At 45.4% G+C, this 15881-nt stretch overlaps 1 protein-coding gene across 1 annotated transcript in view; it reads right to left on the bottom strand.

The window, feature by feature from the left end:
• Window positions 1-1851: 1851 nt before the first annotated feature.
• The window catches only part of LOC114818237 (phospholipase A2-like), a 41311-nt gene continuing 27281 nt past the window's right edge, over window positions 1852-15881 (bottom strand). The window contains 4 exon segments of the mRNA XM_029083143.2: window positions 1852-2067; window positions 11440-11546; window positions 13712-13746; window positions 13748-13805. Coding sequence (XP_028938976.1) covers window positions 1886-2067; window positions 11440-11546; window positions 13712-13746; window positions 13748-13805 — 382 coding nt within the window. The 3' untranslated portion in view covers window positions 1852-1885.

Below are 15881 nucleotides of genomic sequence, written 5' to 3'. Positions count from 1 at the left end.
TTCTACTTTGTGGAAGAACTGAATCTGGAGGTGGAAAGAATTGAGGAATCACCTCTCGCTCGTTGAACACTTTGGCAGAGATGCTGGTACTAAGTATACTTTGATTTCCAAATTCCTAAGAGCTGTTGGGAGCAGAGAACTCACACATATTCTAAAAAGGAAATTTATTTCTTTCCCTTATTCTTTTTCCGTGCTTTCTCCTTTTCTCCCGATTATCTGGGTAGCCTAAAGTCCTCGTTTCACTACGGTTCTTCCTAATCCCTCCCTCTAGGCCTATGTAACTTCAGCTGCCAGGCCCAGTTCATTTACTGGTGTATGTTTGTGGTTTTCTGTCCAACTCCATGACCCAAACACACAAATCCTCCCCTTTCCTCTCCTGGTGCTCACTACTCAGCCTTGCAGCTAAGCAGCATAATTGAGAAGCAGCGTGGCTCAGCGGAAAGAGCCTGGTCTTGGGAGTCAGAGGTCATGGGTTCTAATCCCACCTCCGCCGCTTGTCAGATGTGTGACTTTGGGCAAGTCACTTCACTTCTCTGTGCCTCAGTGGCCTCATCTGGAAAATGGGAATGAAGACTGAGCCCCATGAGGGGCAACCTGATGGCCTGGTATCCCCCCCAGAGCTTAGAACCGTGCTTTGCACATAGTAAGCGCTTAATACATACCATCATCATCTCTTAGTGGCTAGAGCATGGACCTGGGAGAAAGATCTGGGTTCTAATCCAGGCTCTGCCATATGTCTGCTGCATGACCTTGGGCAAGTCACTTCACTTCTCTGGGCTCCAGTTCCCTCATCTGTAAAATGGGGGTTAAGAGTGTGAGCCCCCTGTGGGACAAGGACTGTGTCCAACTTGATTAACTTGTATCAACCTCAGGCTTAGAACAGTGCTTGGCATATAGTAAATATTTAACAAGTCCTGCCATTATTATTATCTAAGGTGATCTCTGACGATTCTCGTGTGTTCTGAGACACATGGTTGCCCATAATCCCCATCCTACACACACACACACACACATCAGAGCTTTTGCAAATCCCTCCCAGGTCACTGTGAACACTGGTGCAACATCTGAGGCTGCAGCAGAAAGCGAGGTGGAGGGGAGGCTGGGAATTCCAATAAAAATCGTGGATATTAAGGTGTCCGATGCCAAATCCACAGCAGACAGGGAACACACCGACTGAAAAGCAGACCGTCCAGATTAAAACATGGCCTTGCATTCCTTGGGGAAGACCAACTAAATAAGCCGTCTTAATAATAATAATAATGATGATGGCATTTGTTAAGCGCTTACTATGTGCCAAGCACTGTTCTAAGCACTGGGCGGGATTCAAGGTAAGCAGGTTGTCCCACGTGGGGCTCACAGTCTTAATCCCCATGTTACAGATGAGGTAACTGAGGCACAGAGAAGTGAAGGGACTTGCCCAAAGTCACACAGCTGACAAATGTCGGAGCTGGGATTAGAACCCTTGTCCTCTAACTCCCAAGCCCATGCTGTTTCCACTGAGCCATGCTGCTTCTCAAAAAAATATGTTCCAAGCACTGTTTTAAGCGCTGGGGTAGTTACAAGGTACTCAGGTTGTCCCACGTGAGGCTCACAGTCTTAATCCCCATTTTACAGATGAGGTAACTGAGGCACAGAGAAGTGAAGTGACTTGCCCAAGGTCACACAGCAGACAAGTGGCAGAGCCAGGATTAGAATTCACACCCTCTGACTCCCAAGTCCGTGCTCTTTCCACCGAGCCATGCTGCTTCAATACCTGTATGGTGAGAAGCAATGTGGAAAAAGTTTCATTGTCACCTTCAGAAAATTGAGAAAAGTCTGACTCCCTCTTACCTGTGCTGAATAATCGAACCATTTTAATTAGTGAAAATTTTTATTTTTTTGCATTTTAATGGTTTTCTAAGAGGACACCTTTTTTGTTCTTGTCTGCCTTGCAAGAGGGCTGGATCATTCCACAGGAATTTTGTTGAAAGTATTTAAGTGATGGATTGAATCTAGCTTTGGCCCAACACTTGGCAGCTTCACTGTCACACTTGCATATCATTTTTTGGCATCTGTCTTTCAGCGAGTCTGGAAGAGGTTAGAAAAAGCAAGTTACTTTACAAGGATAGAAGCAAATGAATGTAGGAAGCAATAGCAAGGTTTAAAATCGATATAAAAATGAAACGGTATACGGCTTTTATTCTTGATCACTGTTATACCATGTTTCATTAAGCTCCGCTGATTTAGGAGTCCAAATTTCAATATATTTTTAGGATCTAGTTTTTCCCCAGATGCTTAAAGATATATCATCAAAGAGCATTACTAGGAACTATAGGTTACAAAGTAAATAGTAGTTGCATTCTCTGACCTTTGGGATTTTACAGTCTGCCTGTTGGGTAGAAGGCTGAAGAAAATCATGCAAAAATGGTTAAATCTTTTTTTTTTTTTTTTTTTTGAGAGAATTAGACTTTGCAGAAGAAGTGGACCTCTCCCAAACCCAAACACCTATTGCCACAAACCACCCTTTACAAGAGTTACCCACATTCTTGGCTCCATTTGGTTCAAGATAGAAAAATAACCCATAGAATTCCATATTTTTACAAGCCCTAAAGGTTCAAAGGTGAGGTTCTATCCATGTGGGCCAGTGTGGCTGAAAAGATGGATGTGCAGTCAAGCCACACTCCAGCATCTTTTTTGCAAGTAAGGAAAATCCCGATTGTCCCATCACAGTCTATCTAGGATAGGACGAGTACCCGGCTGTTTAGATGAAGCAGAAGAGACAGATCTTGAAAATACTGTGGAAGAACTGACGGGTTTTTTTTTTAAGGGTATTAAGCACATACCGTGTGCCAGGCACTGTACTAAGTGCTGGGGTAGATGCAGGCTAATCAAGTTGTTCACAGTCCATGTCTCACATGGGGATCACAGTCTAAATCCCCCATTTTTCAGATGAGGTAACCAAGGCACAGGGCACTTGCCCAAGCTCACACAGTAGACAAGTGGCGGAGCGAGGATTAGAATCCAGGTCCTTTGGATTCCTAGGCCCAAGGTCTGGCCACGCTGATTCTCAAACAGTGACAAATGTGTTGGGAAAATTAGGTGGAAGAGGGGAATTTTTTATCATATCCCACTAGAGTCACCAGCTTCCTCATTGGCTTCCCTGCCTCTAGTCATTCCATACTGCTGTTTGGGTCTTTTTCCTCAAACACTCTGCACCCATTTCCGAATGACCTTCGGTGGCTTCCCATTTCTCTCCTTAGTAGTGGTAGTTATAGTGCACTGTACTAAATGCTGGAAGAAAATAATAATGTTGGTATTTGTTAAGCGCTTACTATGTGCCGAGCACTGTTCTAAGCGCTGGGGTAGACACAAGGGAATCAGGTTGTCCCACGTGGGGCTCACAGTCTTAATCCCCATTTTACAGATGAGGTAACTGAGGCACCGAGAAGTTAAGTGACTTGCCCAAAGCCACACAGCTGACAAACGGCCGAGCCGGCATTTGAACCCATGACCTTTGACTCCAAAGCCCGTGCTCTTTCCACTGAGCCACGCTGCTTCACTGGGGGGAATTAGACATGGTACCATGCTCTTGATCACTGGCTTTTTAAGCACTCCATCGTCCCTTTCTCTCCTTCCTGGACTTGCTGATTCCCTAGTATTCATTCATTCAATAGTATTTATTGAGCGCTTACTATGTGCAGAGCACTGTACTAAGTGTTTGGAATGTACAAATCGGCAACAGATAGAGATACTACAACCCAGTTCACCTACTTCACTCCTCTAACCCCAGTTTAGGAACTGTACCTCGATCTTGTCAATCTCTCCAGTACACACGCTTCTTTCCGCTCAACCTAATCTACTAATCCACCCCTTCCTCTGACTCCCTCCTCCCTTCAAAGCCTGTCATACCGCAGCCTTCCCCATCTTCAAAGCTCTTCTGAAATCCTACCTCGTCTGGGAGACTTTTGCCTTTGAGTTTTCTTCTCCCCTGATGGTTTTCTCTCAAATATCACCCGAGCGCTTTTGTACTACATCCACACTTAATCACCAGCACATCTGTACCTTATGATTTACATACTTAATATTTAAGTATATGCTCATCCACATATCCACGTTTCCAGGCTCTTTGATCTCCTATCGGTAATTTAGTTTGTGTCTCTTTCACTAGGTTGTCAATTCCTCCTAGGCAAAGATTGTGTATTCTACCTCTGCTGTACTCTCCCAAACTAAACTCAGTTTAGTTGTCAATAAATAAATAATAGAACCCAATAATCTGAAGTGAAAGTGCAGAGGATTTCTGAGGCTACATAGGAGGAGACATGATATCAGGGATCAGGAGGCTGTTTAGTAAATCTCCCTGTTAAAAAAACATGTACAACCAGAAGATATTTAGAGCAAACACTTTTGCTCTTCTATCCAAGTCCATTTCAAGCAATTCTATAAATCTTCACAGGAAATCTTCTCAACTAAAATCTTAGTTAAGATTACGTCCGTGAGCCTTATGTGGGACACAGACTATATCCAACTGATTAACTTGTATCCAATTGATTAACAGTACCTGGTACATTTGTAGTAAGTGCTTAGCAAACACCATAAAAAATAGGCTACTTCTGAAACTAATTCCTAGGATTTTTTTTACCTGTATATAAATATGAATTAAAGGAAATTATTTTGCTTCCCTGATCCAAAGTACAGCTGAGGACATTAAAATAATTCAAGTCAATAAAATATTTTCACTTGAATTTGCCTTTTTCTATTATAGACTACAGCTCCTTTTTAGCACTCATTAATGACAATATAATGTTGGTATTTAAGTGCTTTCTATGTGCTGAGGACTGTTCTAAGCGCTGGGGTAGATACAGGGTAATCAGATTGTCCCATGTGAGGCACATTTTTTAATCCCCATTTTTACAGATGAAGTAACTGAGACACAGAGAAGTGAAGTGATTTGCTCAAGGTCACACAGCAGACAAGGGGCGGAGCCAGGATTATGAGCAAGTCACTTCACTTCTCTGTGCCTCAGTTACCTCATCTGTAAAATGGGGATTAAGACTGTGAGCCTCACGTGGGACAATCTGATTACCCTGTATCTACCCAAGCACTTAGAACAGTGTTCTGCACATAGTAAGCGCTTAAAAAATGCCAACATTATTATTAGAACCCACAACCTCTGACCCCCAAGCCTGGGCTCTTTCCACTAAGCCATGCTGCTTTAAATCTGGCCTTAACTCCCCAGCTCTTGACATTTGCTGTTACTTTCTGCAAGGTTTCAATTAGACAAAATGACTCCAAATTTGAGATGTGGGATCTTGGTATGGAGCTTGATGTCCTATGATAGTTACCATGCTCTGTCTTTTTTGGTCCACCAAAAGCCATGCTGGCCTTTTCGTTAGTGGACTAGCAGTATCTTGGCTATTGTCTCAAAAGAATTTGAGCTAGTGCCAGTAACCTGTTGAGTTAGAAGAGTTTCCCAGTGGCTGCGAAGGAGTTTTGGCCTCCAGCTTCTAAATATAATAATAATAATAATGTTGGTATTTGTTAAGCGCTTACTACGTGCAGAGCACTGTTCTAAGCGCTGGGGGAGATACAGGGAATGAGGTTGTCCCACGTGGGGCTCACAGTCTTCATCCCCATTGACAGAGGAGGGAACTGAGGCCCAGAGAAGTGAAGTGACTTGCCCACAGTCACACGGCTGACAAGGGGCAGAGCTGGGATTCGAACCCATGACTTCTGACTCCCAAGCCCAGGCTTTTTCCACTGAGCCACGTTGCTTCTCTCAGCGTACCTTCAGGGACAGTAACACGCCATAGAACTGGACCTACCACATTGGCCTCTTTAACTCCAGTGACGTGAAAAGTTTCAGACAGGTCTAGGCGATGCCGATTACATCCCGACTCTGCCGCTTGTCTGCGGTGTGAACTTGGGCAAGTCACTTAACTTCTCTGTGCCTCAGTTCCCTCCTATGTAAAATGGGGATTAAGACGGTGAGCCCCAAGAGGGACATGGACTGTCCAATCTGAATCCCGACTCTGCCACTTGTCAGCTGTGTGACCTTGGGCAAGTCACTTAACTTCTCTGTGCCTCAGTTCCCTCATCTGGAAAATGGGGATGAAGACTGTGAGCCCTACGTGGGACAACCTGATTACCTTGTATCTACCCCAGCACTTCGAACGGTGCTTGGCACAAAGTAAGCACTTAACAAATGCCAATATTGTTATTATTAGCTTGTATCTACCCCAGCGCTTAGAACAGTACCTGGCATACAGTAAAGCGCCTAACAAATATCATTAAAAACATGCAATCCATCAATGGTAGTTGTGTGCTTTCTGTGTGCAGAGCACTATACTAAAATTGGGAAAATGCAACAGACTTGGTAAGCACGCTACATGCCCACAAGGAGCTTACAGTCTAGAGGGAGAGACAGATATTAAAATAAATTGTTTATGTAAGAAAGTACTGTGGGGCTCAAGGTGAGGTGAATATTAAAGCGCTTCAAGGGAACCGATCCAAGGTCATACAAGCCATTAGTCTTCTCTCGTTTGTCCGAATCCAGTCTGAATGGGAAAGAATAGCTTAGAGAGGACATGATGATGCCGGTAGATGCTGGTACCTCAGGCATGGGAGCATTTATCGAACTTGTAGGTGAAGCAGCATGGTTTAGTGGAAAGAGCACTGGCTTGGGAGTCAGAGGTCGTGGGTTCTAATCCCCATTCTGTCACTTGTCAGCTGTGAGACTTTGGGCAAATCACCCGGGGTTGGGAGTCAGAGGTCATGGGTTCTAATCCTGGCTCCACCGTTTGCCAGCTGTGTGACTTTGGGCAAGTCACTTAACTGCTCTGTGCCTCAGTTACCTCATCTGTAAAATGGGATTGACTGTGAGCCCCACGCGGGACAAGCTCACCACCTTGTATCCCCCCAGCGCTTAGAACAGTGCTTTGCACATAGTAAGCGCTTAACAAATACCACCATTATTATTAACTTCTGTGCCTCAGTTACCTCATCTGGAAAATGAGGATTAAGGCTGTGAGCCCCACGTAGGACAACCCGATTAGCTTGTATCTACCCCAGCGCTTAGACTAGTGCTTGGCACATAGTAAGTCCTTAAGAAATACCATTATTAGTATTATATTTGTCATCAACATCGATTAATGAGCCCAATTCTCCCCCAAAGTATCAGTGGGGCACTTGCAGAGAAGCGTTACCATTTTAAACCACCAGGGGGTAGTCCAGGACATTGCTCCATATATTGCAAATGATGTTGGTATTTGTTAAGCGCTTACTATGTGCAGAACACTGTTCTAAGCGCTGGGGGAGATACAGGGTCATCAGGTTGTCCCTCGTGAGGCTCACAGTCTTCATCCCCATTTTACAGATGAGGCAACTGAGGCCCAGAGAAGTCGTGACTTGCCCACAGTCACATAGCAGACAAGCGGCAGAGCCGGGATTCGAACCCATGACCTCTGACTCCCAAGCCCGGGCTCTTTCCACTGAGCCACGCTCCTTCTCTAATAAACTGCTAATAACTAAACTGACCTGTGCTCAATGGTTCTTAAGAGTCTGAGAGAGGTAAACTCCCACCAAAGTTGCTAACTTACTACAGAGGATTGATTCACGGATGATGGTATTTAACAAGTGCTTGAGTAACTTTATTATCATCAAGTGCCGTCGAGTCGTTTCTGATATTATTTGCCGAGAAAGCATAAGATAGGCCTCTCATCAGAAGCAGCATGGCCTAGTGGAAAGTGCACAGGGCTGGGAGTCAGAGGACCTGGATTCTAATGCCGACTCCACCATTTAATAATAATAAACGTTGATATTTGTTAAGCGCTTACTCTGTGCCGAGCACTGTTCTAAGCGCTGGGGTAGATACAGGATAATCAGGTCGTCCCACATGAGGCTCACAGTCTTAATCCCCATTTTACAGATAAGATAACTGAGGCACTGAGAAGTTAAGTGACTTGCCCAAAGTCACACAGCTGACAGGTGGAACCGGGATTAGAACCCATGACCTCTGCTGTGTGACCTTATGCAAGTCATTTAACTTCTCTGTGCTTCCGTTACCTTATCTGTAAAATGGGGATTAAGAATGTGGGTCCCATGTGGGACCCGGACTGTGTTCAACCTCGACATCTTCTATCTTCCCCAGTGCTTAGTACAGTGCCTGACACACAGTGGGGTTTCTAATTTGGGAAATGGTAGGAAAAATACATGGCATGAGCAGCATGTAGTGACAAAAATGCCTTCTGTTCAAGCCTACACAAAGCACAGAATTCCCTGAAAAGGTGTCAATCTGAGAGGGAAGAACAGAGAGAAATGGTACCCAAGAGGGCTAAAGGGACAAGACAGCAAAGCAAACATGGGGCAAGTATCCTCACGCAATATGAGTGGGATTTAGTGAGCACCCACTGGGTACAAACACTGTACTAAGTGCTTGGGAAAGTACAACACAGGGACGTGAAGTTTTCCCTGCCCACATGGAGATGATACTCTTAACAAAAGTCATCAGTTGTATTTATTGAGCACGTACTGCGTGCAAAGCAGCAGCATGGCTCAGTGGCAAAAGCCCGGGCTTCGGAGTCAGAGGTCATGGGTTCCAATCCTGGCTCTGCCACTTGTCACCTGTGTGACTGTGGGCAAGTCACTTAACTTCTCTGGGCCTCAGTTACCTCATCTGTAAAATGGGGATTAACTATAAACCTCACATGGGACAACCTGATGACCCTGTATCTACCCCAGGGCTTAGAAGAGTGCTTTGCACATAGTAAGTGCTTAACAAATGCCAACATTATTATTATTATTATTACTAAGGGCTGGGGAGAGCTCATCCTGTCCACAATGAGCTTACAGTCTAGAGGGGGCAACAGATACTCATAAATAAAATTATGGATCTGAACATAAGTGCTGTGGGGCTGAGGGAGAAGTGAATAAAGGGTGCCAATCTTAGTGCAAGGGAGATGCAGAAGGGAGTAGGAGAAAAGGAAATGAGGACTTAGTTGGGTAAGGCTTCTTGGAGGAGACATGTTTTTAATAAGCCATTGAAGGTGGGGAGAGTGAATGTCTGCCAGGTAAGAAGAGGGAGGGTGTTCCAGGCCAGAAGAAGGATGTGGGTGATAGGCTGGTGGAGTCCATTTCCTTTTTTTAGAAAAAAAAATTAGACAAGAGGCAGGGTAGTCAGTGAGGAGGTTGATTCAATAGTCAAAGTGGGGTATAATAAAAGCTTATACCAGGGTGGTAGCAATTTGGATAGAGAGGGGTGGATTCTACAGATGTTGTGGAAGTAGAACTGACAGGATTTGGTGACCAATCAATGTAGAGAGAGCACTATACTGAGCACTAGGAAAAGTACAACAGAGTTGGTAGACATGATCCCTGCCCATAATGGGGAGACATAAATTAGGGCTGGGGAAATAGAGTATAAGAATAAGTACGGTGGGGTTGGGGTGAGTATCAAAGTGCTTGCAGGGTACACAGTCAAGTGCATAGTAGGTGCAGAAGGGAAATGAAGGGCGGAAGGGCAACCACTGGAGGTTATTGCAGGAGTAGGAAATATGGGACTGAGTGGTTTTTAAGAAAAAAGATCCATGCAGCAGAGTATAATGTATGGACTAGAGTGGGGAGACACAGAAGGTAGGGAGGTCAGCAAGGAGGCTGATGCAGTAGTATAGGTAAGATATAAGTATTTGGATCAGCATAATAGCAGTTTACATAGAGAGGAAGAGGTTGATTTTGTGTAGAACCGACAGGATTCATGACATTGAGTTGAGGATAATGCCGAAGTTATGGGCTTGTGAGACAGGGAGGATGGTGGTGTTCTCTAAAGTGATAGGAAAGTCGGGGGGAGGACAGGATTTGGATGGGTCATACTAAGTTGAGGAGCTGGCAGAACATCCCAGAAGAGATGTCCTGAAGGTAGGAGGGAATACGAGACTGCAGAGGAGGAGAGAGGTAAGAGCTGGAGAGGTAGATTTAGAAATCATCCACGTAGTTGAAGCTCTGGGAGTGGATGTGTTCTCCAAGGGAGTGTATGTAGATTCAGAATAGAAGGGAATCTGGAACTGAGCCTTGAGGTACCCCCACAGAGGGTGGGAGGCAGAGGAGAAGCCCATGAAAAACTGAGAAGGAATGGTTAGAGAGATGAGGAGAGCCAGGAGACCAGTATTGGTGAAGGCAAGGTTAGATAATGTTTCCAGGAGATGAGGGCGAGGTCCCACAGAGCTAAAGGCAGCGCAAAAGTAGAGGGGGATTAGGATGGAGGAGAGGAAAGAAGGAGGTCTTTGGTGATCTTAAAGAGGGACGTATCCAATGAGTGGAGGGGGTGGAAACCAGATTGCTGGGGGTTGAGGAGAGAATTGGAGAGGGAATGGAGGCATTGAGTGTATGATGTGCCAAGCTTAAAACAGTGCTTAGCACATAGTAGCTTAACAAATTCCATAACTTGCTCAAGGAGTTTGGAGAGGAATGTTGAGGGAGAGGGGATGATAGCTGGGGTGGCTGGGGGTGACTGAAAGTCAAGGGAGGGTTTTTTTTTTTTTTTAAGAATGGGGATACATGGATGTGGTTGAAAGCAGTGGGGAAGAATCCATTGGAAAGTGAGCAGTTGAAGATGGAGGGTAGGGAGGGAAGAAGGGAGCAGTTGCTTTGATAAGATGGGAAGGGATGAGGTCAGTAGCGCAGGCAGAGTGGGTGGAATTTGAGAGGAAGCAGGAGATCTTTTGAGTTTGCTGCTGGAAAAGAGGGGAGAGTCGAGGGTGCTGGAGAAGAAGAGAAGATTTGGGGGAGACCACGCCTAATAGTTTTATTCGATGAGTGCACGGGTAGGTCAGAGGAAAGAGATTGGGGGATGTTGGGGATAAGGGATTTGAAGAGGGATTTAAAAGTCAGAAACAGCTGTTTTAGTGGGAGTCAGAAAGGGTAGAGAAATTCTGTTGCCATGCAGATGAGAGAGAATTAAAGCAGGCGAGGATGGAGATGATTTTTTGAATATCCACACTGAAGCGGCGAGATGAGTAGAGAATAATGCTAAGGTTATGGGCATGTGAAATAGGGTGGAAGGTAGTTTGTTTAAAGTGATAGGAAGATCATGGAAAGCAAGATTTGGGTAGGAAGTGAGTTCAGTTTTGGATATTTAATACCTGGTTACCAGGCTGCATTGTGACTAGTGACTAATATGCCTCTCCAGATTTACTCCATCTGATTTTGTTCAGTCCAAACAAACCCACTCCCCTCAGTACTTAGGTTGATCCATGTAAATGACATATAACTTTCTTTTGTTTTCCTCTATTTTTATGCTCAATAACTCTTCTGATTGGGCATAAAGCATGTCTACTCTGTGTCTGGTTGTATTGTATGTCTCTCTTGTTTCCGTGGGGAGAGGGCAGGGCCCACTTTCATGTTATTCCTCTATAACCCCCTTAGGACTATGTATAATATTCAGTTCAGACTGACTGATACTCTACTTACCACATTCCACCTGCTTGTCTTTGCACACAAAGTTGTATGGATCCAACTTGGGGCTGCAGCCAGCGACCTCAGCTTTCCCATAACAGCAGTCGTGACGGTGACAGCACCTTTGGATGACAAAGACATTAAGGAGGGTCCCAGAGTCGTAACTCCTACCACTTTACCTAGCATCTCCTCCCTCCATTTCCTAGGCCCTATTGCTGGCCTTTCCTGGGCTTTGAGGGCTGAATTTGGGAACTTATGAGAGTTGGCTGGATTTCAGACCCAATCCTTATTATTCTACACGAACAGCGATTTACAGCAATTTGTTAGCTGTATGTGTACCTGGACGTTTGCATAAAAATGAAAGTAGGAGTCTAAAAACCACAGAATTCTCTGAATGGGGCACATCATCTCCCTCCCTTCCCCCGCCCTCCACCCCTATTCAATCATCTTCCCCCTCACCACCATCTAAAATGGTGGGGTTCCAGACACCCAGGATGTTACTGGCACATATAAGAGCACGGGCTTGGGAGTCAGTGGTTGTGGGTTTGAAATCCAGATCTGCCACTTGTCAGTTGTGTGACTTCGGGCAAGTCACTTATCTTCTCAGCGCCTCAGTTACCTCATCTGTAAAATGGGAATTAAGACCGTGAGCCCCAGGTGGTACAACTGGATAACCTTGTATCTACCCCAGCTCTTAGGACAGTGCTTGGCACATAATAAGAGTGTAACAATAACCATCATCATTATTATTATTTTTATTATTTGATGTCACATTGCATTCTCAGAAAAGGCCATATAATAATAATAATAATGTGGGTATTTGTTAAGCGCTTACTATGTGCAGAGCACTGTTCTAAGCACTGAGGTAGATACAAGGTAATCAGGTTGCCCCACGTGAGGCTCACAGTCTTAATGCCCATTTTACAGGTGAGATAACTGAGACCCAGAGAAGTTAAGTGACTTGCCCACAGTCACACAGCTGACAAATGGCAGAGCCGGGATTCGAATCCATGACCTCTGACTCCCAAACCCAGGCTCTTTCCACTGAGTCACGCTGCTTCTCTAATGCTCCAAGATTTCTAGACTGTCAACTCCTTGTTGGCAGGCATCATGTCTACCGACTCCATAGTATTGTACTTTCTCAAGTGCTTAATAGAGCACTGTCCACACAGTAGTGTGCTCTGCACACGTACAAGTTGTGTTGTCTAGTGGAAAGAGCCTGGGTCTGGGAGTTAGAGGATCTGGGTTCTAATCCCAGCTTCGCCACTTGTTGGCTGTGTGACCTTGGGCAAGTCACAACTTCATTGTGCCTCAGTTGCCTCATCGGTAATATGGGGATTAAGACTTGTGAGTCCTATGTGGGACAGAAACTATGTCCAATCTAGTTATCTTGTATCTGCCCCAATGCTTAGTACAGTGCCTGGCACATAGTAAGCACATAAAAAAATATATTTTTTAAAGCACTCAATAAATACCACTGAGTGATTAAAAAGCATGCTCAAGAGCATGATAAAATCCATGGAGTCCCCAAAATATGGGGACACACGAGAGCTCCTGAAGTTTCTTTAGAGATGGATCACCTCACAGCCTACTCAGAGGTGTACTCAACCCAACTCCTCTGGAAGGGCAGCTATTTATTTCCATTTCTTAAAGGAGCTGTCACCTCAGTGATTCTTGGTAACGAGATCCAGTGCCTCATTTCTCACAGGGCCATATTAATATTCTACTAACATTTAACCTATATCTCTTGTGATGTAATATAATTAGATTTCATGATGGAATGTACAGAATTTATATTTTGGCTTATTTTTCTCCTTTTCAGTAATTGAAATGCCCAGGACCTTCGACTAAACCCTAAGCCCTACAGTGGTTCCTCTTATCCTGACCAGAGTCAGACGCCGACTTCCGACTCCCTTCATGCTCTCCTCTCTGCCTTCAAACTGCCTTATGGCCCAAGTACAACTGAGGAGACCTTCGATTAAAGCAAAAATGCTGAGCGCCGTCTGCTGGGATGGGGGTGTCTGGGAACTTCGAGTGTCTTGAAGTCAAACGATTTTAATAGCTGGTAGATTATTCTGGAGCCGATTAAATGTAAAAAAATTCTGATAGTTTTCAGCTGCAACTAAAGTTCACTCAGTGGCAACTTTCTGGGACAAATCCTAATCTGCTATTTCCCCATGGTTCCTAGCCAAAGTCTCTCCTCAGAAACCTGATTAAACTGAGGGCGTACAGCTGCCCAGTTTCCTGCCATTCAACGTACACATTGCCGAGGCCTTGTGGGACTTACCAGTCAGTTTTGTCCTGGCTCCAGCCACTTCCGCCTTAAGCCACAGTAGCACCCATAGTCAGTGTACTCCAAAACTGACACCTTTGGTGCTGCACTGAACAGCTTCAAACCAATTCAATTAGGCTCCTCGGGTCGGGACTTCCCATCACCTGGTAAAACAGAGCAGAACTTGAGTGACCGGGTCAAGATTGTCAAAAAATTGATTCACCTACGCATCCTAGGTTGGAAAGCACAGTGAGAGAGGCGAATGATTTGCCCAGGCTCTCACAGCGGACAGGTGGATTGGAACCATGACTTCTGGCTATCGGGCCCGTGCTCTATCCACTGTGCCATGCTGCTTCCAGTAAGTGTCCGGTGGGACCCGGGGATCCTGCAGGCAGTGCCCAGCTCTCCATTGGGAGGGGGAGGTTGTCTCCAGAAGAAGAGGCCAGGGCAGGAGCTCTTCAGGGCCTTGTGGGGCCGGGGAGAGGTACGGAGTGCTCCCCTAGGGAGGGGAGCAGCAAGTCAGACTTCTGGGACTGGCCTCTAGAGAGAGTATAGAAGTGTACTATAAAAGTATTTGTGAAGCACTTACTGTGTGTCAGGCACTGTATTAAGCTTGAGGTGGATACAAGCAAATCGAGTTGGATAGTCCCTGTCCCTTGTGGGGCTCACAGCGTGTCAATCCCCAGTTTACAGTATGAGGTAACTGAGACCCAATGAAGTGACTTACCGAGGTCACACAGCAGATGGGTCGCAGAGCTGCGCATCTCAGATTCTCACAGATGATGGGAAAGAGAGTCCCCATTCTTGGGGCCTTGGGGTGCCTGGCTCCAGGCTCTAAAGCAGCAGCGACCCCAGTATGGCTCACCCCCCTCTTCAAAGCTTATTGAAGGCACATCTCCTCCAAGAGCCTTCCCTGATAAGCCCTTCTTTCTCTTCTCCCACTCCTTTCTCCTTCACCCTGACTTGTCCCTTTGTTCATCCCCCATCCCAGCCCCACAGCACTTTATGTCAATATTCATAATTTATTTCTATTAATGTCTGGTCTCCCCCTCTAGATTATAAATTTGTTTGTGGGCAGGGAATGTGTCTGTAATTTTTCTCCCAAGAGCTTAGTACAGTGATCTGCACACAGTAAGCGCTCAATAGATACAATTGATTGAATAAATGAATCAAATTACACCCAATTACAGGAATGAGATGCTTAAACCATCCTGGGCAGCTGAAAGTCAGTCTTATTTTTAACTTTCTCCAGTGAAGGAATTATTTTCAACTTCCTCCAGTAGCCTTTTCCAGCATCACGCAGCATTTGACTGGCTGGAAACTCTGTATTTAAACCTAAATCATTCTGGCCATAATTTAAATTTAAATTCTTATCCAGTCTTTCAGGTGATGGAGAATTGCTGATTGTTTTACACACTCCCTCCTACTGACGCTGTGAGCCCCGTGTTGGTGCAGGGACTGTGTCTTACCCTATTAACTTGCATCTACCCAGCACTTCGAAGAGTGCTAGACAGTAGTAAGTACTTAACAATGTCATAATTATATATAATTATAAAAATGATAAACACTGCATGATGACTTTGAAATTTATCTCAGACTAATATGTTGGTGTTGGTTGACTAGCAACTTTCGATTCTTATAGAGTCAGGAGGAAGGCAAAGCTAATTTTGAGACTCCGATGGGCCTAGTCGGTAGAAATGAGTTCCCCCTCCCACCCAAGCAAGAGTGAAAGTTAAAAAATTAAATTCTTTGCCCACTACAACCCTGACTGCACACGTTGCCTGGGGCACACAGCGTAACGGGACATCATCACTGACCCGGCCGGAGGACACATATCGCAACCCGTCCCCGGCTTCCACCTGTCCACCCAGGGACAGAAAACCCTGGAACCCTCTACCTGACTTCCACTCCAAACCCCCTTTGATGATGATGGCAGGAGGAAGGAAGGGTAGGGGGAGGGAAGAGGGAGCGAGTAGGACAGCTTTGCCTCCTTTGCCTCAGAAACCAGGCTCGGGGGGAGGATGGTGGTCGACTGGGTACCAGGGCCAACAAGTAGCTGAAAGCCCAGACTGGATAACTGGGCCACACTGAAGAGGTGGCCCGACCTTTCATTCCTCCTGGTATTCCCACCAACCACCTCCCTCGCAATGCTCACCCCTCGCAAGTCCCGCAACAAATCCTCCCC

Source organism: Ornithorhynchus anatinus, chromosome 2 (assembly GCF_004115215.2).
Source record: "Ornithorhynchus anatinus isolate Pmale09 chromosome 2, mOrnAna1.pri.v4, whole genome shotgun sequence".
NCBI classification, from domain to species: Eukaryota; Metazoa; Chordata; class Mammalia; order Monotremata; family Ornithorhynchidae; genus Ornithorhynchus; species Ornithorhynchus anatinus.
The sequence above is the reverse complement of the archived record's forward strand: the minus strand, read 5'-3'. Positions and strand labels throughout refer to the sequence as shown.